Source organism: Oryctolagus cuniculus, chromosome 1 (genome assembly GCF_051225735.1).
Source record: "Oryctolagus cuniculus isolate XC-2025 breed Fujian yellow rabbit chromosome 1, ASM5122573v1, whole genome shotgun sequence".
Classification (NCBI taxonomy): domain Eukaryota; kingdom Metazoa; phylum Chordata; class Mammalia; order Lagomorpha; family Leporidae; genus Oryctolagus; species Oryctolagus cuniculus.
The window spans coordinates 237,072,232-237,095,000 of record NC_142867.1 but is presented as its reverse complement, the minus strand read 5'-3'; the positions used below and the strand labels follow the sequence as shown (position 1 = coordinate 237,095,000).

At 68.8% G+C, this 22,769-nt stretch overlaps 1 protein-coding gene across 3 annotated transcripts; it reads right to left on the bottom strand.

The window, feature by feature from the left end:
- Positions 1–15,982: 15,982 nt before the first annotated feature.
- On the bottom strand, positions 15,983–22,726 carry LHX3 (LIM homeobox 3). 3 transcript variants are annotated; one of them, XM_070059207.2, is made up of 6 exons: positions 22,543–22,726; positions 19,293–19,464; positions 18,557–18,759; positions 17,989–18,140; positions 17,721–17,889; positions 15,983–17,282 (listed from the first exon to the last, which is right to left on the bottom strand). In XM_070059207.2, exons 1-6 carry the CDS (start codon positions 22,628–22,630, stop codon positions 16,864–16,866), a joined length of 1,203 nt encoding a protein of 400 aa, XP_069915308.1. In that variant the 5' UTR covers positions 22,631–22,726; the 3' UTR covers positions 15,983–16,863. The 3 variants fall into 3 exon arrangements, with proteins under 3 accessions (XP_069915308.1, XP_069915301.1, XP_089178794.1); XM_070059200.2 differs by lacking the exon at positions 22,543–22,726 and adding an exon at positions 21,135–22,520; XM_089322668.1 differs by lacking the exon at positions 22,543–22,726 and adding an exon at positions 21,135–22,520 and having other exon boundaries at positions 17,721–18,140.
- Positions 22,727–22,769: the final 43 nt, after the last annotated feature.

The window sequence follows — 22,769 nt, the reverse complement described above, 5'->3', positions numbered from 1 at the left end:
CCGGGGGCCAGGGCGATGGGTCACAGCGTGCACCTGGCGGGCAGACGTGGGCCTGCGCTGGCCTCCGCGGCTGCCCGGGGCCCCGCTCGCTGGCAGCTGCCGGTGACGGATGGCTGCAATCGATTTTCACTTAATTGACAATTTGGAGAACCTGTTTGCGAAATCCCGGACAGAGCCCGGGGAGACCCGTGGTGCTGTGGCTGCGGCCCAGGCCAGTGTGGCAGCCAGGGGGCAGCAGAGGCCACCGGCTGTGCCAGGGCCTGACCCCCACAGGGGTGGGGTCACCACAGGGTCAGCAGGGGCTCATCCTGGCTGCAGGGGCCCGGGTGACGTCCCCCCCCGCGGGATCCGGCCCACTGCCCCGACCCACTGGTCCCCTCTGAGTGGACCCACTCAAGCCCACCTCACTGCACGGGCCCCCTACCCCCCAGCACAGTGGCCTCCCGGCCTCTGCCCCTGGTCAGCCACACGCCCTGGACCTCTGCCCCCGACCCCAGAAGCCCCCCCGCGGCCCGCCCCCCAGGCAGCTGAGTGACGCTGCCAGTCAAATTGTCTCTCCAGTTCAGAGCTCACTGAGCCCAGATCTCCCTGTCTCTGGGGACAGCCCCCGCGCCCCAGCCTCAGGGCTTCTGCACCCCCTGGGCCCTGGGGGACCCGCACTTGGGCGGCTGCATCAGGGCCTCCGTCTGAAGCCCCTAGCCCAGGAGGGGTCCCTGGCCTGCAGCCCACCGTCAGTCCCTGCCCCGCCTCCCGGGAGCCCTGCGCACGCGCACACACACGGAGCCCCCTGCTCTGCGGGCTTGGGGGCGCAGCCCGGACAGGCACAGGCCCCTGACTCCGCTGCCCTGCCCCTGCTCAGCCGCACCCAGGAAGCCCTGGGAACGCGGAGAAGCCGCGGGGGGCGGTGTTCCCAGGGCAACAGGAAAACAGGCCCGGCTCACCCAGCCACCTGCCCCTGAACCCGTGTGAGCCCAGACTCGGGAGCTGTAACAGGACCCCCCGGTAATCCTCTCCGGGGCACCCCAGACAAAAGCCCAAATTAAGTCAACAGGATTGCGGGGGAGGGCGAGAGGCTGGAATTCACCCCCAAGCGGACAAAGAAGCGTCCCTTCTCAGATGCGGCTCTCGGGTCTAATTTCCGCCCGCTGCAATTTAACGCCTTGGCCCTCCCCCTGCAGATCTGAGCTCAGGGCCGGGCACCGCGGGCTCCTGGAAGGGCCGGCTGGGGACAGGGCCCTGCACCTGCCCCCAGAGCAGCGGGGCACCCAGGGAGTGGGCTGCAGACCCCAGCCCAGGGGGAGCACAGTCCCTGCCCCTGCACACGGCCCCCACCCTGCACCCTTTGGCCTGCTCTGCCCGAGCCTTGGGGGGCTTCTGGGGAGGTGGGGGGTCGTCTGCCCACCACCCCCGTCCAGTGGGAGTTGTGCTAGAAGCGGCCTCCCTGGGACCCTCTGCAGAGGGCTGGCGACCCCCGCTGCACAGAGGACCCACAGCCCGGGAAGGCGCTGGCCCTGGGCAGCCCTGGGTGCTGGGCGCAGGGCGTGCGGGGGCCGCTCGCTCACGGGAGCCAAGCACGCAACGAGGCCCCTGGCCCTGACAGGCCACACCGGGTGTGCCAGCGGAGGGTCTGAGCGGGTGTTCCTGCCGCTGCTCACGCCCAGTCCCGGCAGGGAAGGGCACACGGCCCAGGCCGGGCTCGGGCCTCTGCCGTGAGCAGACACGGGCACTGCCTGGAGCCCCAGGGCCCAGGAGAGGTGGCCAGGCTCCCCGCCGAGCAGATGTTGGGGCCAGGAGAAAACCCATTCCCTCCGATCCGCTGTGCCCGGCGCCTTGGGGGCACAAGGACAGTCAAGCGGCTGTCGGCGCAGACGGAGCCCGCCAGCTGGGCACAGGCGCACCCGCAGCACTTGGAGACAGGTGTCTGACCCCTGGGGAGGCTCGGAGCTCTGGGCTCTGCTGGCTGGGCCCCCGGGGCCATCGCCTGGATTCCAGAATCCCAGGGCCAGGAAGTGGCCCTCACCCCTCCAAGTGAGCGCCCATCCCCCCGCGGGAGCCATGTGGAGGTCTCCCCCGGCACCTGTGGCTCTGGGGGCATGTGGGAGAGGTGGCCGGGGGGACACAAACACCCCCTCCCCCTCCCTCTTCTGCCACATTCATAGCATAGGCCTGGGTGGGGGAGCCACGTGGGAGGGGTCTAGGCAGACCCCCCTGGTGCACCCGTGCTGCCCCCCACCCCTGGCCACCCCACAGGACCTCCCGATGCTCCCCAGGGCCCCTCTCACTCTGAACCCCGCCCCACGGCCCTGCAGGCCGCCTTCTGCCCCTCCCCTGGGGACCTGGCTCCCTCCCCCTGGGTTTGGACCAGAGGTCCTGTGGATCCCCGGCAGGGACAGGGGACAGAGCTGTGTCCTCCTTCTGACCTCCTGGAACCAGCGCTGGCAGTTAGGCGCCCGTCAGCCTGCTCCCGGCCCCCTCCCAGCCAAAAGCGAAACAGAGAACCTGGGGGGGCTTCCGAGGCCCCCAGGGTGCAATCAGCCGGAAGGGCTTCATCAGCCTAATGGCTGCGCCGGCGGCCGGGCCTGGGGCTTTGTGTCCAGTGCCAGCACCTAAGCCCCTGCCCAAGCAGGAATGCGGCTCCAGACCCCGCCCAGCCCGGCGGCAGACTGCACGGTTCTGCCGCACAGAGGGATTTCCAGGCGCTCTCCCGGGAGCGGACGCTCACCAGGGCCGCAGAACCCCCAAAACAGCGGCCTCGGCCTTCCCGACTCTCTCTCTCTCTCTCTCTCTTTTTTATTTGAGAGGCAGAGCTACAGACAGACGGAGGGAGAGAGAGAGAGAGAGGTCTTCATCCGCTGGTTCCCTCCCCAAATGGCCGCAACGGCCAGAGCTGAGCTGATCCGAAGCCAGGAGCCAGGAGCTCCATCCGGGTCTCCCCTGCAGGAGCAGGGCCCAGGGACCTGGGCATCGTCCACTGCTTTCCCAGGCCGTAACAGGGAGCTGGATGGGAAGTGGAGCAGCCGGGACTTGGAACCGGCGCCCGTGTGGATGCTGGCTCTGCAGGCGGCGGCTTTCCCCGCTGCGCCCCTGTGTGACTTCTGGTTCTGGCACTGGTGTGTGCTGTGTCAGACAGGAGGGTCCCAGCACCGGGCTCAGCCCCGTCTGACCCTGGGAAATGCTGGAGGCGCGCAGTCCTGCGGCCAGCAGTCGGCCGGAGGTGCCTGTGGGGGACTCCTGCCCCTGTCTGTCCACCTGGGCGTCCTCTGTGGGTCAGGTCAGCCCTGAGGGTCCTCGCCAGTGGTCCCGCGTCCATGGCACGGGGCGGGGGCTGAGGCTCAGAGGAAGGCTGCTGGAGTCCAGACCCTGATGGCCCTGATGCCGCAGGCTGGAGCCCTGTTCAGGAAGCTCACAACCTGGCACGATCCCGAAGCCACCCCACGGGCAGAGGGACACCAGGGCCTCACCGCAGAGCCCCGGCCTCGCACACCCTCCCGGGTGAACAGACCGACGCCATCTTTGTTGCTCTGAGATTCTGCAACTTTTAGACCAAGGCCAAAAATGCACGTGGGTGTCCGGGGATGCAGAGGGCCGGGCACACGCTGGGGGTCGTTGTGCCGAGGACCTGAGCCCCCTCTGCCCTCACCCTCGCCTTCCCCGCACCCCAGGCAGGCCGGCTGGCACCTGGGGGTGGGCAGCGGTGGGCTCGGCCCCTGCGTCTCCTTAGCCGCTTACTTGGGACCGGCACAGTGAGCCGGAGCTGAGCCGGGCGCTCCAACCTTCGCATCAAGAAAGATTGGATTTATCGGGCGCACAGAGCCACAAATCACAGGGCTGCAGATTTATTGCCTCCAGGGGCGGCGTTGACCGGGGAGGGGGTGGCTCCGTCCCTTAATAAAGCTGAAAATGTAGGCCCCGCACTCCCACACCGGGCGCCCGCAGAAGGAGCCACGTGCAGCCCTGGGGAGGCTGAGACACCCCCCACCCCACCCTGCCCAGGAGGGAAGCGCCAGGTCTCGGCTCCTGCACCCAGCGGGGGCCTCCTGGCCCCTCCTGCTGCCCACATCAGGGGCAGGCAGGCAGGTTCCTCAAGGGCTCGGGTGGGGCCCAGGTGGCTCCGAGGTCACCCCAGGCCTCAGCTCCCCCTGCCCAGGAGAAACGCAGGTCACTGCCCCTGCAGAGGAGCCCCGGACCTCGCAGGCGGCCGGAGGGGGGTGTGGCCGGACCCGGGCCCCACCTGGCCGGGCATTGGGGTCAGGGCGGGGTCTTTTTTGAGGGGAGGAATTATTTAAAAGGCAGAGTTAGAGGCAGAGAGAGAGGTCTTGCATCTGCTGGTTCACTCCCCAAATGGCTGCAACGGCCGGAGCTGCGCCGATTCGAAGCCAGGAGCCAGGTGCTCCATCTGGGTCTCCCACGTGGGTGCAGGGCCCAAGCACTTGGGCCACCTTCTGCTGCTTTCCTGGGCTATAGCAGGGATCGGAAGTGGAGCAGCTGGGTCTTGAACCAGTGCCCATATGGGGGGGGGGGGTGCCGGCACTGCAGGAGATGGCTTTACCCCCTAGGCCACAGCGCAGGCCCCCAGGGCGGGGTCTTGAGCCGAGCCCCTCTGGGGAGGGCCCAGAGTCGGACGGAGGTGGGGGCAAGGGTGGACCCCACAGAGCCCTGGGCGGCCCTGGCCAGTCTTCTGCTTAGACTGGCCTAGACTGGAACTTGCTGGCGGAGACCGGTCAGGCGTTCCTTGGAGACCCTCAGGGACCTCCCCCCACCTGCCCCCAGCGCCCCTCTGCCCTGCTCTCCCAGCTGGGGGCTCCCCTCTAGCCGTGAGCGGCTCCCCCCACCTGCCCCCAGCGCCCCTCTGCCCTGCTCTCCCAGCTGGGGGCTCCCCTCTAGCCGTGAGCGGCCGTCAGCCTGAGCCTGTTTCTATGAGATCGGCTTCCCCAAGCCCTGCGGTGCCCTTGGCAGCCCGGAGGAGGTGGCCCTGAGGGCCAAGGCGGGGGCGGAGCTGGGTTGTGGAGGGCATGCTGGGAGCAGCAGGTGTGTGCCTGAGTGGGGGGGAGCAGGTGAGTGCCCACCTGTGCCCGGGACACCTGCGGGCGGCCTCCCTGGGATTCCAGAGCCCAGACCAGGCCTCCCCAGGCCCCGGCACTCGGCCCGGCTCAGCCCACCCCGGCCCCCGGCACCCCAGGAGCAGCTCCGCCAGAAGCCGCAGCACCTCGGGTTCTGGGACCGCCCACTTGTCCGGCCCCGCCCCCAGCTCTCTACTTAATGTCTTTCTCATCAGGAGTTTTAAATTATCAGCCTAAATGAGGTCCATAAATTCGACTTCATAAAATCTCACGCACATCATTTTCCAACTGAAAAGGGCCTCCAAGAAATATTTTCCTGGTGACCCCCTCGGTCCCCCTGCCGTGCAGTATAACATTTATTCTAATATTAAAATGGCAGGCCTTCTATAAATCCTGGGTCTCCCAGGGCTCCATTGATCTCTCCCGCAGCTGCAGCCGGGCGCCGCGCGCACCCAGTCTATTCGATTGACATTCGTGCCCTATTTGGGGGTCAAAGAGTGAGCCCTTGTGAGCTTGAACTTCTATCAGCCCAGAGCTGATCAATACGCGGAGATATATTGGGTGCCGGCCGCTCGCACAGATTAAGTGGCCATAAACCGGGGTGAGGGGCGGGCGCCTTGCGGAGGGAGGCAGAGGCCCGCGGGCGGAGCTGCCTGGCCAGGGCCCGGGGCTCTCCAGGGCGCCTGGAGCCGGGTGTGGGGGCAGAGAGCGGCCTCGGCCAGGACGCGGAGTGGGGAGGGGTTGGGGGCCTCCCTCCCAGGGGGCTACAAGCCCTGGGGGACCACAGCAGCAGCTGAGGGACCCCCCCAGCTGCGGGCCGGCGTGCCTGCGTGCGGGGGAGGCTTCTGCAGCCCGGACGGGCGCACGGGGGGCCTCCTGATCCGGACGCGTGGCCCGGACTCTGGCCTTGCTCCTGCGGCCGGCCGTCTGGCTCCTTCCGTCCCAGGGATGCTCACCCCTAGGAGGCCTCCTCTCCCCACCCCCCCTTCAGGCCCTCCCAGGCCGCCCCGCCTGGGTGTCCCCTGGGATGCAGAGGTCAGCGGCCTCTCCCGAGAGTCCCCTTTCCCTGCACAGCCCCTGGGCTGGGCGTGGGGGGCAGGCGCCCCCGGAAGGCCCGGTCTGGGAGGGGTCCCCACGGCTGCAGAGTCCTTGCTGTGCCCTTGGGGCCGTCCCGGCGCCCGCCAGCCTCCCAGCAGATCCCCGCCCTGCCGCGGCCTCTGGCGCGCACCGGCGCTGCAGTTATTAGGGAGATAAATAATTTGAACTCCGGCCTTTTACCTTTCCGCCCGGCGGGTGGGCCGCCCCACGGCCGCCCAGGACTAATTTCATTAGGAGGCCCTGGGCAGCTGGCAGGGCCGCGCGCCGTGTCTTTATGGAGATGAGAACGGGAACGTGAAGATTTAAGCCGGGGCGGATATAATTTAACTTTGCATTATTTATCGGGGACACAAATCCTTTCTAATATTGGCGGATTGGGGAGGGCCCGGGCAGGGTCGCGGGGGCCCGTGGGGGACAGCGAGGTGCTCCCCACCCCCTCGGCCTATAAAAAACCGGCGGGGAAGGTCGAGGGCTCTGCTGGGCAGCGGGCTGGAGCCGCAGACGCCCACACAGGCTGCCGGCTGAAGGGCACCCCGCTCTGTGGGCCCGGAAGTCCCCAGCCACGGGAGGGGGCGGGGAGGGTGCAGTGCTGGGAGACGCGGGGAGTCCAGCAGGTGCCCTGGGCTTCACCCAAGCCGGCTTCCTTCAGGACTGGACGGGGGTTGCCTGCTCCCAGTAGCGTCCCGGTGCCAGGCCAGAAGTCCCGGGCGGCTCTGGTCAGCGCCGTGCGTGGGCACGGAGAGAACCCCCACGCGGGAGCAGCTGCGTCTGAAGGCACAGGGGTCTCTCCCGGCCGCTGAGGCCGCGCTGCCCCCTCGGAGGGCTTCTTCCTCGACAGCTGTGGCTGGGCCAGGCGCCCCTGACCCCAGGGTGCCTCGAGGCCCCTCCAGCGTCTTCTGGGGGCCAGGTGCGCGGGGGGCGTGGCAGCCGCGGGGGAGGCCGCACCAGGGGTTTAATTTGTTAAGCAGAGTCCTTGGGCACGTCCGGATCTTCACAGAGCAAAGATCATTCACTCAGCCGCTGGGCGAGCAGCTCTCGCTCACGGAGATCTGGCTTCAGGTTGTTGTTTTTAAAGACGGATTTATTGGAAGGCAGAATTAGAGAGAGAGGGAGAGAGAGAGAGGTCTTCCATCCGCTGGGTCACTCCCCAAATGGCTGCAATGGTTGGAGCTGGGCCGATCTGAAGCCAGGAGCCAGGAGCTCCATCCGGGTCTCCCAGGCGGGCGCAGGGGCCCAGGCACTTGGTCCATCTTCCACTGCTCTCCCAGGCCACAGCAGAGAGCTGAACCGGAAGTGGAGCAGCCGGGACTTGAACTGGTGCCCGTGTGAGATGCTGGCGCCGCAGGTGGCAGCTTCACGCGCTGTGCCCCAGCCCGGGCCCTCGCCCTCGTCCTCGGCTGCAGCCCTGCCCCGCGGCGCCGCTCGGCCTCTTTCAAGGTGACCTCAAGGAGCTGCCAGCGCTCGGTCAGCTGCTGCGACCACTCGCGTTGAATCGTTCCGGCTGTTAGACGTAGAGCTCCCTGAAAACAGGGTGAGCGCCGGGCACAGCGGTGTAGACGCCGCCAGGACCTGCTCCGGGTCGGTCTCAGCGCTGCTGCAGCCCAGCTCCCCGCACGCCGGGAGGCAGCAGTGCGGGCCGCAGCGCCTGGCCCCTGCCACGACACAGCAGAGCCGGGTGGAGCTCCTGGCTTCAGGCTGACCCAGCGCTGGCCGCCGCAGGCCTTGGGGAGTGAGCCCGCAGGTGGAAGACCTCTCTCTGCATCCCAAATAAGATGAAAATAAAAAATACAATTGAGAGTAAGCAGAGAAGTGCACAGAGACTTAAGTCTCCTTGTAGGTCCAGGTAAGGTCAGCGTTCACAGCCGGTGTCGCGGGCGCGGCGGCGGCTCAGGCTGCCCAGTGTCTACACGGCCTGGAGGCTTCACCCTGGCGGGGGCGGGGAAGGGCAGGCGCACAGAGGAATCGAGCCATGGCTTGGGGTGACTTTGCAGAATGTCACGGCAGGACCACAGGCAGCAGCCCCCAGGGCCAGGGTCACCGTCCCTCATGCTGCTGTCCCCGCCGGGCGTTGGCCACCCCGGGCATTGCCCCAGACCCCTGGTCACTGCTGGCTGGGGCTCGGGGCTCCCAGTCGAAAGGAGGGGCTCAGGCCAGGCCCCAGGGACAGCCCAGGTCTCCCCTGGGCACAGGAGGAAGGGGGGTTGCTCTCCCAGCCCCCACCGCTGTCCCGCCCATGGTCTGCTCAGGCCTCCAGAGGTTAAAGGAGAGTGCTGTTTAACATTCCTCAGGGGGCTTGTTAAAGAACGGGGTCTGGCCAGGCACAGGGGGCGGTCCAACCCTCGTAGGCCGGCCCGCCCGGGCCGCACACAAAGGCCCAGATGGATGGCAGATGCAGGGCTGGGGGTGGGGGTTGGACGGTCCAGGCAGGCAACCAGGGCCTGTCGGTCGTCCCGGGGCCACAGCCGCAGGGGCCCAGCCCGGGCCTCGCCTGCCCCACAGCTGACCAAGCCATCCTCCGTGGTCTGCTCCCCAGGCCACTGGTGCCGCCCCACCCCACGCCAGCCGTGGTGTCACCAGCTCAGGTGCCGGGTGCCCAGGGGAGATGTGGCCAGAGGTGGGGAGCTGATGCTGGTGCGTGACGCTTGGTGCCGTGGTGAGGTCACCGCGGCAGGGCCATCATCGAGCCGGGCTGCTCCGCCTCCCGTCCAGCTCCCTGCTGTGGCCTGGGAAGGCAGTGGAGGACGGCCCAAGGCCTCTCCCAGGGAAACCTCCCGCCCTCTGCCAGGCCCAGCTTGGCCCTGTCCTGTCCTCTGGGGCTTGGCCAGGGTCCCTTCCAGGCCGAGAACGTGCGTTTGTTTCTCGAAGGCCCACAGAGCTGTGCTGCGCAGGTGCCTGGCGAGCACGCTGCGACGCAGGTTAGCCCGCCAGCCGGGACACCGCACCCCTCACCAGAGTGTGGGTTCAAGCCGGCTGCTCTGCGTCAGATCCAGCTCCTACTAACGTGCCTGGGATGGCAACAGGTGATGGCTCCATCTCCACCCTCCCTCCCTCTCTGCCTTTCAAACAAATAAATACGTCTCTTTAAAAAAGCTTTATTTTACTTATTTAAAAGATGGTGTTACAGAGAGAGAGAGCAGGGGGAGGTGGAGGAGAGAGAGAGAGGCCTTCCATCCGCTGGTTCACACCCTAAATGGCAGCAATGGCCAGAGCTTAGCCAATCTGAAGCCAGGAGCCAGGAGCTCCATCCGGGTCTCCCACGTGGGTGCAGGGGCCCAAGGGCTTGGACCATCTTCTGCTTTCCCAGGCCACAGCACAGAGCTGGATGGGAAGAGGAACAGCCGGGACTTGAACTGGTGCCCACCTGGGATGCTGGCGCTGCAGGTGGTGGCTTTACCCGCTGTGCCACGGCGCCGGCCCCGGTGTCAGTGCATTGGGGGTTCTGTTTGTAGGAAGCCCAGGTGCTGGCCCAGGCAGCCCAGCAGGACCCACGCACTGGAGCCCAGGTCTCCGCGCCCCCCAGACCGCTCCAGGGGCTCAGGTGTGGCAAAGGCACCCATTTACCGGGCGGTGGTACCAGGGCAGGTTGAGCCTCCACGTGGGACCCCTGCATCCCACAGCAGAGTGAGGCCGTTGGGGGGCGGGGGGCGGGGGCCCTCGGACGCCGCTAGGATGTCCGCATCAGGCTGCGGTGGCTGCAAAGCCATCATCTGCCACCAGAGCTTCGGTGCTGCACGTGTGACCTTCGGCTTCCAGCCGCACCTGCAGCTTGGTCGCAATCTCCCACTCGGGGCTGGCAGAGGAGGGGGCTGAGCCCCAGGGAGAGCCGGGCTGTCGCCAAGAGACCCCCACTATCTCCACGAGCCCCATGCCAATCAACATGTGTATGTGTATGTGACCGGCGCCGCGGCTCACTAGGCTAATCCTCCGCCTGCGGCGCCGGCACACCGGGTTCTAGTCCCGGTCGGGGCGCCGGATTCTGTCCTGGTTGCCCCTCTTCCAGGCCAGCTCTCTGCTGTGGCCAGGGAGTTCAGTGGAGGATGCCCAAGTGCTTGGGCCCTGCACCCCATGGGAGACCAGGAGAAGTACCTGGCTCCTGGCTCCTGGCTCCTGGCTCCTGCCATGGGATCAGCGCGGTGCGCTGGCCGCAGCGCACCAGCCGCGGCGGCCATTGGAGGGTGAACCAACGGCAAAGGAAGACCTTTCTCTCTGTCTCTCTCTCACTGTCCACTCTGCCTGTGAAAAAAAAAAGTGTATGTGAAACCCTGTCCAAGAGAAGAAACCCAGGGAACTTCCTGGAAGCCGCTGTCCCGCTGGGCACTCCGCCTGCTCCCCACTCGGGCCAGACGCTTCACTGTCAATCAAATAAACACTTCCCCTTTTTTTGCAAAATGTTCCGGCTTTTTATTTCTATACTGAGCTGAAGGAAGGAACTCGCTCCTGGGACGGCTCTCTCCTCCATGCCCAGAGGCAAGAGGGCCTGGCACCCGGTCAGGGCTGGGCCAAGCCAAATCCAGGAGCCTGGACCTCGCCGGGGGGCTCCCACGGGAGTGGCGAGTGGCGGGGACCCTGGTGCCTCTCAGGATGTGCCTAGCAGGAGGCCGGAAGTGGAGGCAGGGGCAGGACTGAACCCAGGCACTCAATACGGGATGCTGGTGTCCCAAGCGGTGGCTTAACCCCCTGTCCAATTTGGGTCCTGGGGGCTGGTGCTGTGCTGTAGCCGGTAAAGCCACCGACGGCAGCTCCGGCATCCCACACGGGCGCCGTTTTGAATCCCAGCTGCTCCCCTTCCGATCCAGCTCCCTGCTAATGGCCTGGGAAAGCAGGGGAGGATGCCCAAGTCCCGGTACTCATGGGAGACCTGGAAGAAGCTCCCGGCTCCCGGCTCCAGGCTCTCGGCTCCCGGCTTCAGCCTGGCCCAGCCCCAGCCAGCATGGCCATTTGGGGAGTGAACCACGACGGAAGACCTCTCTCTGTATCTCTCTGTCTCTCCCTCTCTGTAACTCTGCCTCTCAAAGAATCCTTTTTAAACAAATAGGGTCTTCCGGCGGGGGAGTTAAGGTTTGTGGGGGAGGGGTGGATTTCGGGCTGAGAGGGGCCCAGGCAGCTCCAGCCCCCGCCCTGGGAAATGGGAGAGCGGAGACCTCCAGGGGGCGGAGAATCCTGTCCTGGCCTACACCCCGCCCCCGGGGCTCCCTGCTCCCCGGAGGTCCCACGCCCCCCAGCCCCTCCCCCCATGTCACCTGAAGGACGCCCCTCGCTCGGCCCCGGGCAAGGCGCCCGGCGCCCTGAACCCGGCTGTCCGCTGCCGCTGCGTTTTGACTAATAGGACACTTAGCCTAATGAGGAGTGTTAGCATAAGAGGAGCTTGCTAATTAAACTTTAAGCCTCGTCAGCCCGGGGATTAGCCGAGCTCGGAACAAAGCATTCGTCAGGGGCCTGCGCCGCTCCCGGCCGGGGCCGGCCGGTGCGGGCTCCGCCACAAACCCCTGGGGGCCTCTGCTGCGGAGCCACGAAGGAATTTTCCGGAAGTGCCGGAGCCCCTGCAGCCCCTGGCAGGGCCAGGCTGGGGCTGGGGGAGGTGGTCCTTGCACTGAAGAAATCAGGGTAAGGGTCTCACCGGCCACGGTGCGAGGGCAGCTGCCCCCGAGGACGCCCAGACTCAGCGAGGGGCTGGTGGGCGGGGCTTTCTGCCTCCCGCTGGGGGCCCCGCCACGCCCAGCCCTCCAGTGTGGACACGGGGGCGTCACCGTGTCACCCCCTGAACTCCGACCTTGCTGCCTAACACGGCCACGGCCACCGGTCAGGGCCAGGGCCAGGGTCCTCTTGGAGAGATCCCACAGAGACAGGGCAAAGCTACTGGATAAGGGGCGGGCCTGGGCACAGAGCCCCTCCCTGCCTGCGGGCCCCGCCCACACCCACACCTTTGCTCCCGGGGGTGGGGGGAGGGGAGGGGCGGCCTGCGGGGGAGGTGAGTCAGCACTGGCTGCAGCCCCCACGCAGGGCTAGGGCAGGGTCCCTGGGGGGGGATCCGTGAGGACCCCGTGTAGCTGAGGCAAGGGGGGGAGGCTGGATTTCCCAGGAGCGGGTGGGGGGGGGGCTGGAGCAGGCTGGGAGGTGAACAACTGGACTTCCTGCTGTGAGCCAGGCTGGGGCCTGCAGGGGACCCTCACCAGGGTCCCACCACATTCCATCATATACCCCCCTGCCACACCCCAGTCTCTGCCTGCCCAGCCTCCGCCCCGGCCCCGCCCCTGCCCAGCCTCCGCCCGGCTTGGCCACCGTGTTCTGTCTCCAAAGCTCTCCCTATTCTGGGCCTTTTGTGCCTTTAAAAATAGCAGCACATTTCGCTTCATTCACCTGAAGGCAGAGGGAGATCTTCACTCCCCAAATGCGCGCCACAGCCGAGCCCAGGACGGCACCCGGGTCTCCCACGTGGGTGGCAGGGACCCAGGCTCCTGCGCCGTCCTGGAGGCAGAGGAGCCGGGACTCGATCCCAGCCCTCGGACTGGGATGTGGGCGTCCTGGTGGCCAAGCAGCCTGTGGCCCCTGGCGCCTTCTGCGTGCCCGGCGGCCACGCCTGGCCCCCCCCCAGCCGGGAGGTCGCAGGTCCATCGCACTGCAGCCGGTGTCGGTGCCCATTCCTGGGCCCGGCTGGACAGACCAGGTCAGACGTGCGAGAGGGGTGCTGCGGGGAACACGCATGACACACGTGCACACGTGTTTGCCCGGTGCCCACTTTCAGCACAGGAGCCACTGGTTCACGTGGAAACACTGGGCTTACGCCTGGAGGGCCCACTGCCCACTGTCCACGGCGGCTGGGCCCTCCCACCTGTCAGAGCAGGTGGTGGACGGGGGCGGCGACCGCTCTCCCCTCCCCCCTACAGGTGCCTGGACGCACTCCATCCCCTCCCTGCAGGGTGAGGCCAGCGATGGCTGGAGCGGGGCCGTGGACACGAGCAGAGACAGCCCAGGCTGGGGAGCCCCCGAACCCAGAACCCCAGCACTGCGGCCTCAGGGACTCTGTGTGTCCAGCCCCCGGCCTTGCTGTTGCCCTCAGTGACAAGGGCAGGTGGGGCCCACAGGAGGATGCTCAACCCCTTCCCTGAGCCGGGGGGGGGGGGCTGTGTGCGTGGGCTGTGGGTGTGATGCGCGTGGGACCTGGCCGCGGGGATGAGTGCACACGCGTGTGTCAGCGTGCACTCGGCCCCGTCCCGAGCTTGCCCAGCGCAGGAGGCCCTGCCGGCGGCTCAGAGGGGCTGAGCCACTTGTCCAACCACAGGGCGCTGGGACGGAGATGCACGGCCGTGGCCGCAAGGTCCCCAGGGCAACGTGACCTGGGCCTGGCTCCCGGCGGCTCTAGCAGGTCCCTAAGCTGCCGAAGGACCGCCCAGCGCCTAAGGCTCCCCGCTGGCGGGCCCGCACCGCGCAACCCCGGTGACACAGGGACCCTTCCCGGCGGGAATGCGTGGCCTTGAGGAATGGAGAGCGGGGGGAGGGCATCTGGGGGCCGGGGGCGCCCCGACCCAGGAAGGGCCCCGCTCCCGCGCGCGGGCGCGCTCACGCACACCCTCCGCGTGCGCCCCGCAGGTGACGGCCGCCTCGCCGGGCCCCGCCTGCCTCCAGACGCTAGGAGGGGCTGGGCGGGAGGGGCCGTGTGATGGGGCGGGGGCGGGAGGGAAGATTTTCAAGGTAAAAAATGAGCCTGGCGCTGCGGCTCCGGGAGGGCGGGCGCGGCGGACTGATGAGACCCGGGCGGGGAGCCCATCCATTACGCGGGAAGGGCCCCGCGCCGCCCCGCGCCGCGCCCGCGGCCGCTCGTCAGCGGTTCCCGCGCAGAATGAAAATGTAAATGTCTCTGATTAGTCACTGTCAGCAGGTGCGCCCCCCCCCCCCCGCACGCGGGCGCCATTTATCGCGGCGGGGGCTTCACGCGCTTTTTTCTATTAAATTTCTTTTTCTTTCTTCTTTTCTTTTGACAGGCAGAGTGGACAGTGAGAGGGACAGAGAGAAAGGTCTTCCTTTGCCGTTGGTTCACCCCACAATGGCCACTGCAGCCGGCGCGCCGCGCTGATCCAAAGCCAGGAGCCAGGTGCTTCTCCTGGTCTCCCATGGGGTGCAGGGCCCAAGCACCTGGGCCATCCTCCACTGAACTCCCGGGCCACAGCAGAGAGCTGGCCTGGAAGAGGAGCAACCGGGACAGAATCCGGCGCCCAGACCGGGACTGGAACCCGGTGTGCCGGCGCCGCAGGCGGAGGATTAGCCTAGTGAGCCGCGGCACCAGCCATAAATTTCTTAAAATTAATGTTTTGTGCGGCTCCGGGAAACTCGACCTATTCGGGGCCCGCAGGGCTGAGCACGCAGCCCCTGGGTTATGGGGGCCAGAGAGGGACCCGCCCAGGGCGGGGCGGGCCACTGCGCTGGCAGAGAGAGAGAGAGAGAGAGAGAGAGAGACCCCCTCTGCGGGCGGAAGTCGTGGTTTTATTATTCGGTGTCGCCCCCCACCGGAGCGCGGGGCCACCATGGGGCCGGGGTCCTGCACCGGCAGCGGAGAGAGGAGCCCGCAGTCCCCTCAGCCGGGCAGCCCCGCCCTCCCACCAACTGGGGCTGAGGCCCGAGACCCCCAGGCCCCCCCTGCCGCCTCCGGGGAGCCTTTCCCACTGCCCCTGCAGGCCAGGACCCCCGCTGCTTCCTCCCCTGCCCTGCACCCCTGCCCCAGGGACCCCCCACAGAGCCTGCTTGGACAGAACCAGAGGGAGAAACGGAGGCCCGTGGGTGACCCGGATCAGACCCGGATGAGCCCCAGGGGCTGCCTGGTTGCCCCCTCCCCACCCCCACCCGTGGCTCCAGCCAGGGCCCTTGGGGGGACTTAGCACTTTATTAGCCTGTCAGCGCCTGGGGGGTCCCGGGGGGCCTTGGGGCGGCGGCTCCTGGATTTTATGCGCCCCTCCCTAAATCCTGTTGCCCCCAACCCCACCTGGCCCTGCCTTGCCACCCCCACACCCTGGCTGGGCTCTGTGGGTGACCCCTGCCACCCCCCCCAGGCCTCCCTCAGACACAGGGAGTCAGGAACTGGTGGCTGTGGGCTAGGGTGGGTCCGGGCCGGAATCAGGACCCCTCGGAGGACAGCCCAGGACAGGCCGCGTCCCCCTCTGGGCCTGGGCTCTCCAGGCAGCAGTGGGATGCGTGGCACACGGCAGGCTCTGCAAGCACCGGGAGATGCCAAGGAGCCCGGCTCTGGGTGCCCCAGAGCCTCTGCCCGCCGGCACTGCCCGGCCAAGGCCCCGCCCCTTCCCCAGCTCTGTGGCGCATCTGTGAGGGGGAGGGGCATCAGAAGAGACAGTGAGGGGGCAGCGCCCACTCGGGGAGCTACCACCACCTGGACTCCCTCCCACCAGCCCTGCAGCAGGGAGAACCTGACCCCGCTCCTGCCTCTGCCCTCCAGGGGCTGTGCCATGGGGTGGGGGCTCTCTCCCTCCAGGGGGCAGGGCCAGGGGCCACAGGGAGAGCAGAGGAGCTGGGACTGCAAACCAAGTGGGAGAGACTGGTGTGCAGCCGGTGCCAGCCCCTACCTGCCCGCCTCCCTGGTCCAGCTGGGCAGCTCCCTGGACGTCCCGGCTCCTGCCTCGCCCAGGGTCAGGAAGCAGAGACCCCACCCCTCCATCCAGGGGCTCAGCCTGCTTTCCCCGCCTCCTTGCAGCCAGAGCCAGGGCCGGGCGGGGCAGCAGGCTCGGCTGGCCACGGGGCCAGCAGCTCAGCCCTGAAGTCTGACCCCCTCGGCCTGCCCTCCCCCCGCCTCACTGAACACACGCCTCCCAGACTCTGACTGACAAATTTATTAAGTCTTGGAAAGAGCTGATCACCAGAGAATAAACAGACACGGGACGTTCACAGACCAACAGGTAGCTGAGGTGCGGGTTTGCGGGAGGGTTTCCACTCACGCGGCCGGCCTTGTGTCTGGACACTGCGCAGGCGGCTCCGGGGGGCCTCTCGGAGGGTCCGACGGAGGGGATGGGCTCCTCCCCACTTCTCCAGTCCCGGCGGGCGGACCCCGCAGAGCCGCAGGGAGGGCTGTTTGGCAATGGCAGGTGAAGGCGTAGCCTGGAGGAGGCCGGTGCGGCTGCGGCTTGGGGGGAGGGGGTGGGGCACTCTTTCGGGGTAGGGGCCCCCCCGGGACATCCGGCCCCTCTGCAGGGCTCTCCCGAAAAACAGAAACTTCCAGAGACGGGGGAGGGGCAGGGTCCGAGAGAGCTGGAGGACACGCCCCGCCCCCGCTGGACAAGGCCCATCTCCGACCCGCAGTAGGGCGAGGGGCCGGCAACACAGGACCTCAGGAGCAAGCACACAATGGCCTTTTCTTCTTCATTTTGGAGATTATAAAGCAGTTTCCAGCCCCGGGGCTGTGCCCGTCCGAGCTGGGGAGGGGCCCACCAGGGCGGGGCCGGGACAGCGGCAGGTGCTCAGGTGGTCCGTCGAGAAGGGGGGGAGCTTGCTTGCAAAACTCGGCCCAGGAGGCCAGCCTGTGTCCAGGAGCCAACAGGGTCCCTCCGGCGGGGGTGGGAGGGGGAGGGAGGGAGAGGGGACAGTGGGAGGCCCCTCCCCCGCCCCGCCCTCCTTCTCTGAGGTTCAGCGCCTCAGGAATCCAGAGCACAGCCCCCCAAGCCGCCCAGCCCTCGTGTCCTGTGCTGGGTGCCGCCGGGGGCCACGGTCAGAACTGGGCGTGGTCCACCTCGTCCAGCCAAGACGCAGGGCTGGCCGGGAAGTCGGGGTAACCTCCGCTGCTCCCCGTGGAGAGGTCGGAGCTGGGTCCGTTTCCCGGCAGCACCCTCATGGGCGGGGGTCCGCCCGGAGCCCCTGAGGGCACGAGGCCCAAGCCGGCCTCTGGGTACACCAGGCTGGACAGGAGGGGCTGCGGGCCAGGCAGGTTCTGTGGGGCCGCGGGGGATGGGGCGATGCCATAGGGGCTGCTGGGGCGCAGCTCCCGGTACTGCTCCGTCCCTGCCAGGCCGCCGTGCTCCAGGGCAAAGCTGCCCAGGGCTCCGGCGGGCCGGCCCAGGGCGGGGGTGGGCTCCCCCAGGCTGCCGTAGAGGCCGTTGGTGGGGCCCATTTCCGCCAGGGACGGCTCCTCTGCAACGGAAACAGAGGGTTCCCGTCAGCACCCGCCCCTCCCCTGCGGTCCCATCCTCCTGGGGTTGCCCTCCCAGGCCCCTGGGATGGGGGTGGGATTGCTGTGGGGTCAGAGCAGGGCCTGGGGTTCTAGGATGGTCCCCAAGGCCGCCCTGGGAGAGGAAATTCAAGCCCAGAGAGGCCGCGTTCAGAAGAAGCTCCTGGAACGCCCGCTCCGAGGAGGGCACAGGGGGTCCCTCGGAGGGCGCGGGGGCTTGGTGGCCGCACTGCTCCCCACCTCGGAGCAGCCGGGAATTGCGATGGCCAAGGAGGCGGCAGGACACGGGGAGCCGGGGCCTGCGCGGGCCGGGGGCTCTGTCCCCACCTAGGGAGCTGCAGGGCCCCCCTACGGGGGCCGCCGGGAAGCGCTGTCCAAGGCGAAGCCGGGGGCGCCCTCACCCGTGAAGGAGACCTCGGCGTCGCTGTCGGGGCCCTCCTGGGCGCTGTCCTTGTCCGCCTTGGCGCTGCCGCGGGAGCGCTTCATGGTGCGGAAGTACTGGCCCCAGCGCTGCCGGCCCGCGTCCTTCTTCAGCCGCTTCTCCTTGGCCCGGCGGTTCTGGAACCACACCTGCGGGCGCCGGCGGGGCGCCAGTGAGCTGCCGCGGGGGCCGGGGGCCGGGGCCGGGGCTCGCGCGCGCCGCAGGGGCCGGCCCGGGGCGGCGCTGACCTGCACGACGCGCATGTCCAGGCCGGTCTCGGACGAGAGCTGCTCGCGCACGTGGCGCGCCGGCTTGGGCGAGGTGTTGTAGGCGCTCTTGAGCGTCTCCAGCTGCTTGGCCGTGATGGTCGTGCGCGGCCGCTTGGCCGTGGCCTCCGCCTCTGCACGGCGGGACGCGCCATCAGGCGGGGCCGGCCCTGGGCTCCCGCGGGCGCCCCGACTCCCGCCCGGCCGCCCTGCGCGGCGGCGGAGGGAAACGTCTCCCCGGGACCCTCCGTCCGGCCACCCCCCCCCCCGGGCGCCCAGGGGTCCTCCTTTAGGGCAGGGCCAGCCTTTAGGGCTGAAGATCCACACAATCCCGACTTCCTCCCGGCTCCCTCGCCCTGGGACCCCAGGTGCCTGCTCCCAGGGCGGCTCTGCCGCTACTCCCCACCCCGCGGCCGAGGTCGTGGCGCCCCTCCCGCCCCGGCCCCGGAATTCCTGCCCGCTGGGCCTGGAGGAGCCGGCGCTGGCCCGGTTTCGCAGCGGGGCCCGGGCCGGTGTGTGAGGGGAGTGGTTCCCGCGGCCCCGCACTGACCTCGCTGCTTGGCCGTTTCGTAGTCCGCCTTGCACACGAGCCTGCTGTCTTCCATGAGGTAGAATTCGTCGCCCGTGGCCAGCTGCCGCTTGCACACGACGCACGCGAAGCAGTGCAGGTGGTACACGAAGTCCTGCGCGCGGCGCACCACCTGCGTGGGCGGGATGCCCAGCTGGCACGCGGCGCACTTGGTCCCGAAGCGCCTGCGGGACGCACAGGGTCGGGCTCAGCGCCTTCGCCCGGAGCGGGTCGGAGCCCGACGGTGGGCGGGGAAGGCTCGGTCCGCCCGGCGGCCCCGCGGCAGCTCCGCCAGGGCCAGGCAGAGCCTCTGTGGAGCAGGAGAGACCGGCGCGGCCGGCGCCCTGGCTTCAGACCCCGAGGCTTCCCCACCCCCCAGCCTGGGACAAATGCGAGCAGTTTAGGAGGGAGCGGTTCACTTTGGACTCCTTTGTAATGGGGTGCTTCCACGGTTTACAAGATAAATTAATTTTTATTTTCCAAATACTGTTTGCTGACGAGGCGGCCAGGCCCAGCCACCCCCGGGGGACATCCCAGCTCAGGATCTCGGCGATGGGCGGGGTGGAGGCCCCCGGCCCTCCCTGCCCCCACCGGCTCACTTGAAGGAGTCGGGGTGGAGGCCCCCAGCCCCCACCCCCCCGGCCGGCCCCCGCAGGCTCACTTGAAGGAGTCTGGGTGGAGACCCCCGGCCCTCCCCGGCCCCCCCGCCCCCCCTCACTTGAAGAAGTCCTCCTTGCAGTACAGGCTCTCCCCGCGGCTGAAGCAGCGCTCGGCCAGCGGCGTGTGGCAGTCGCTGCACTTGAGGCAGCGGCTGTGCCAGTGGCGGTCCAGGGCCTTGAGGATGAAGCGGTCCAGGATGTGCTGGTCGCAGCCGGCGCACAGCGGGATCTCTGTGGGCACGAGGGACCCTGGGTCACACGAAGTCACCTCCCACCAGCCCCAGCCGGCTTCGCGGCCGAGGCAGGCCCAGGACCCAAGCCTGCCAAGGGACCCGGTCTGCAGCCCCTGGAGCTGGGCAGGGGGCGGGGGGAGGGAGTGGGTGCCACCTGCTTGGTCTGTGAGCAGGAGGGTGGCCAGACCACCCCAGGAGCCGGGACACGGTTTCAAATGTCCCCAGTGCCCCAGTGAACTCCAGGAGGCTCTGCCCTGGGAATCCAGCGTAGGAAATGGGAAGACAAATCCTTGGCCGGCGCGGGGGCTGGCCACAGGCTGGGCACGGGGCGCTGCCTTGCATGTCCTTGCACAACTAAGCGTCATGGTTACACTTTCTAGAAACATCCAGAAGGTGTGTGTGGCCTCCCAGCCTGGCCCAGTCTGCTGGCCATTGAGGTACAAATGTGGGGTGGCCACAGGAGTACAGGTGGCCTGTGGGCACCAGGCTCAGGCCGGGGTGCAGAGGCACACAGTAGGTGCCTTTCCTCCCACGCAGTCACATCCCTCAGACGTCTGGCCTTTGGGGGCCCGGAATCCTGGGGTGCCTGGGGCTTGACCACCCTGCTAATTTGGAAAAGGTCTCTGAGAGGGGGGAGCCAGGCAGGGGGCGCGGCCTGCTGTCACGCTGCGCGCGGGCAAGGGTAGGCACCCTCCCACCCCTCCTGCCGGGGCGGGGACAGAGACCCCCCCAGTGGGTCCCAGGAACCGGGAAGCAGCCCTCTGGGACCTGGGAGTTTAAAATCCGGCTCGACCCTCGCTCTCTGCAACCGACTCGTCCCGCCTCTGGCAAAGCCGGGCCCGGTACGGAGCTGAGGATGCTCGGCGCGCCGGGGTCCCCACGGCGAGGACCTCGGGGGTGCAGCTGGGGTGGCACAAGTCCCCTCGGTGCGAATTCAGCACCGCCGCGCGGACAGCGCCCGGGTCGCGCCGCCCCGAGCCCGCATCAGGCAAAAGCGCCCACGCCCGCCCCACGCTCCACCCCCGGCTTACGCTGCATGGTGGTTCGGCCACGGCGGGGTCTCCGTCGCCCGGCGTCCCGGAGCCGGCGCGACCAGTCCTCTCCCCTCCCTGCGACTCCCTCCTCTCCTGCCTCTTCCTCCCAGCCCTGAGACCACCCCTCCCAGGAACCGTCGGAAAATAAATAAATAAGGGGGCAGCGAGACCCCGCAGCGGGATGCAGCCCCTTCCCCACCTGCCCGCTCGGTTCCTCGCACTCCCACCGCGCCAGCCCGGGAGCCCGCGGGGAGCGGCCCAGGGCGCGGGGAGCGAGGCTCGTGCCTCCCGCAGGCTGGGGGCCAGGACAAGCGGGCTTTCTCGAGCCGCAGGCGGGTTCTGACCGTCTGGGTGTCCACAGAGCGGGCGCGGGAGCGGCGGTCAGCCGTCCCCCTCGTTGGACTCGGCTCCCCCGGACGGGGTCGGGCGGGCGTGGGCTGGGAAGAGCCCTCCTGGGACGCTCTCGCCCCAGGGTCACCTGGCCCCGCGGCAGCTCCCCGCACGCCCTCCAGCCGGAGGCGCTTCTCTGCCGAGGTGCCCCGCACACCCGACAGCGCCCGGGGCCCCGACGCAAACTCGCACCCGCTCCCGTCCAGGTCCCTCTCTCCGGGCCTGCGCTCGCCGGGGCACCCACCTCTGCGCAGGTCGGCCCTCCGCGCCAGCAGCGCCAGCAGCAGGTCACCGCCCGCCGGCTCCCGGGCCGGGCCCAGCTCCGCGCGCGCCTCCATGAGTCCCGCCTCCGGCGCCGGCGCTCCCCGGGCCCGAACTTTCCCGGGGTCCGGCCAGGCCCCGGTCGCAATGGTCAGAGCGACTCCGGCGCTGCTGGGCGCTGCGCCCGCGGGCGGCCCAGGGGCCCGAGACTCAGGCCGCACGGAGGGCGGAGCGGCCGGGGGCGGGGCCGAGACGCGGGGCGGGGCCGGGGGTCGCGGACACGCGCCAGGGGCGGCCGCGGGCTCTGCGGGCCTTAGCGCGGGGACCTTGCAGTGCCCGCGGGAGGGGATGCGTGAGAAGGACGGAGTCCAGCCTGACCACAGGCGTTAGGCCCTGCCCCGCAGCTTCCTGTCCCGGCGCGGGCTCCAAGTGAGCTCCAGCAGGGCTGGGGGTCCTGGGAGGACGCCGGCTCCTCCCGCGACCGGGACTGGGGCTCCGGAGCGGGTGCTGGGGCTGGGAGTCTTCGTGACGACGCCTGGAGCGCGACCCGGAGCTCAGAGAGCGCGGGAGCCGCAAGGAAGGCCTCCTGGCGGCCGCGACCCCAGACCTCCGCTGCGGCCTCGCTCCCAGGCCCGGGTCGGGTCGGGAAGGAGCAGGGTTCTGGGGAGGGAGCAGGCTCAGGTCTTCGGCCTGGACACGCAGCCAAGACTGCGGGTCTGGGGCACTGAGTGGGGAAGCCCGGGACACACCCTCGGGCGCCCCCGGCCTCACTCGCCTCGCACAGAAGTCTCGGCGCCTGGGTTTGCAGCTTCCTGCCCAGAATCCAAACAGGTGAGCGGTCGGAGCCCCTCTGTCCTTGCACAAAGCGGGACGCACCTGGGAGTCACCCAGGCCTCCTCCAGCTGCCCTAAGTGCCCGGTGCTTTAATGCCCCCTGCAGACCCGCGCAGTTCCGCGTCGCCACCGGCAGCGCGACTCCCTGGCTCCCTCCTGCCCCGCGCCTGTTACCCTAGAAGGGCCAGGGCCAGGGCACCGGGGCGTGGAGCGGAGTTGTTCTGGCGTTAAGTGTCAGCTGTCGCAGAGGGACGGCGGGGCCATGTGTGGCTTCACCGGGAAAAGCCGGTAGCGGTGGAGGCGGCGGCCCCACGCCGCTGGGCATCTGGCGAGTGCGCCAACAATAGCGGAATGGTCCTTGGGGAGGGCGGTTCAGGCGGGAGACCCGGCCCGGGGGCCAGAGCTGTGAGGGGCTCTGGTCTGGGGAGCAAAGGCCCGACGCAGGCCAGCGCCAGGCCCTCGGAGCCACCCCTCGCCTCCGTGGCCGCCTCCATGCTCCGTCCCGTGTCCCCGGACTATCCCTCGCCGCCCGGTTCCCCGCGCCGCGCCGGCTCTTACCCCGAGGCCCGCCGAGGCTGCAGACGGCGGTGGCCGCGGGGGCCCCGGGCCCCTCCGGGTCGCGGTCGAGTTCCGTCTCCAGCAGCATAGCGGCCGCCGGGCTGGGCTGAGTCGCGCGTCCCCCGAGGGCTCGTAGCTCCCCGCCCTGGCGCGCCCCTTCCGCGTCGCGGGGAGCTCCTGGAGCGGCCGGACGCTGTCCGCGGTGCTGAAGGAGGCGCCCGCCGCCC

Coding starts and splice junctions, on each gene's coding strand:
- LHX3 (XM_089322668.1), bottom strand. CDS start 21,228: ATGGAGGCGCGCGCGGAGCTGGGCCCGGCCCGGGAGCCGGCGGGCGGT. Junction 19,465..21,134: donor GAGGGCCGACCTGCGCAGAG/GTGGGTGCCCCG, acceptor TCGTGCCCACAG/AGATCCCGCTGTGCGCCGGC. Junction 17,283..17,720: donor CGCCGAGGTCTCCTTCACGG/GTGAGGGCGCCC, acceptor TTTCCGTTGCAG/AGGAGCCGTCCCTGGCGGAA.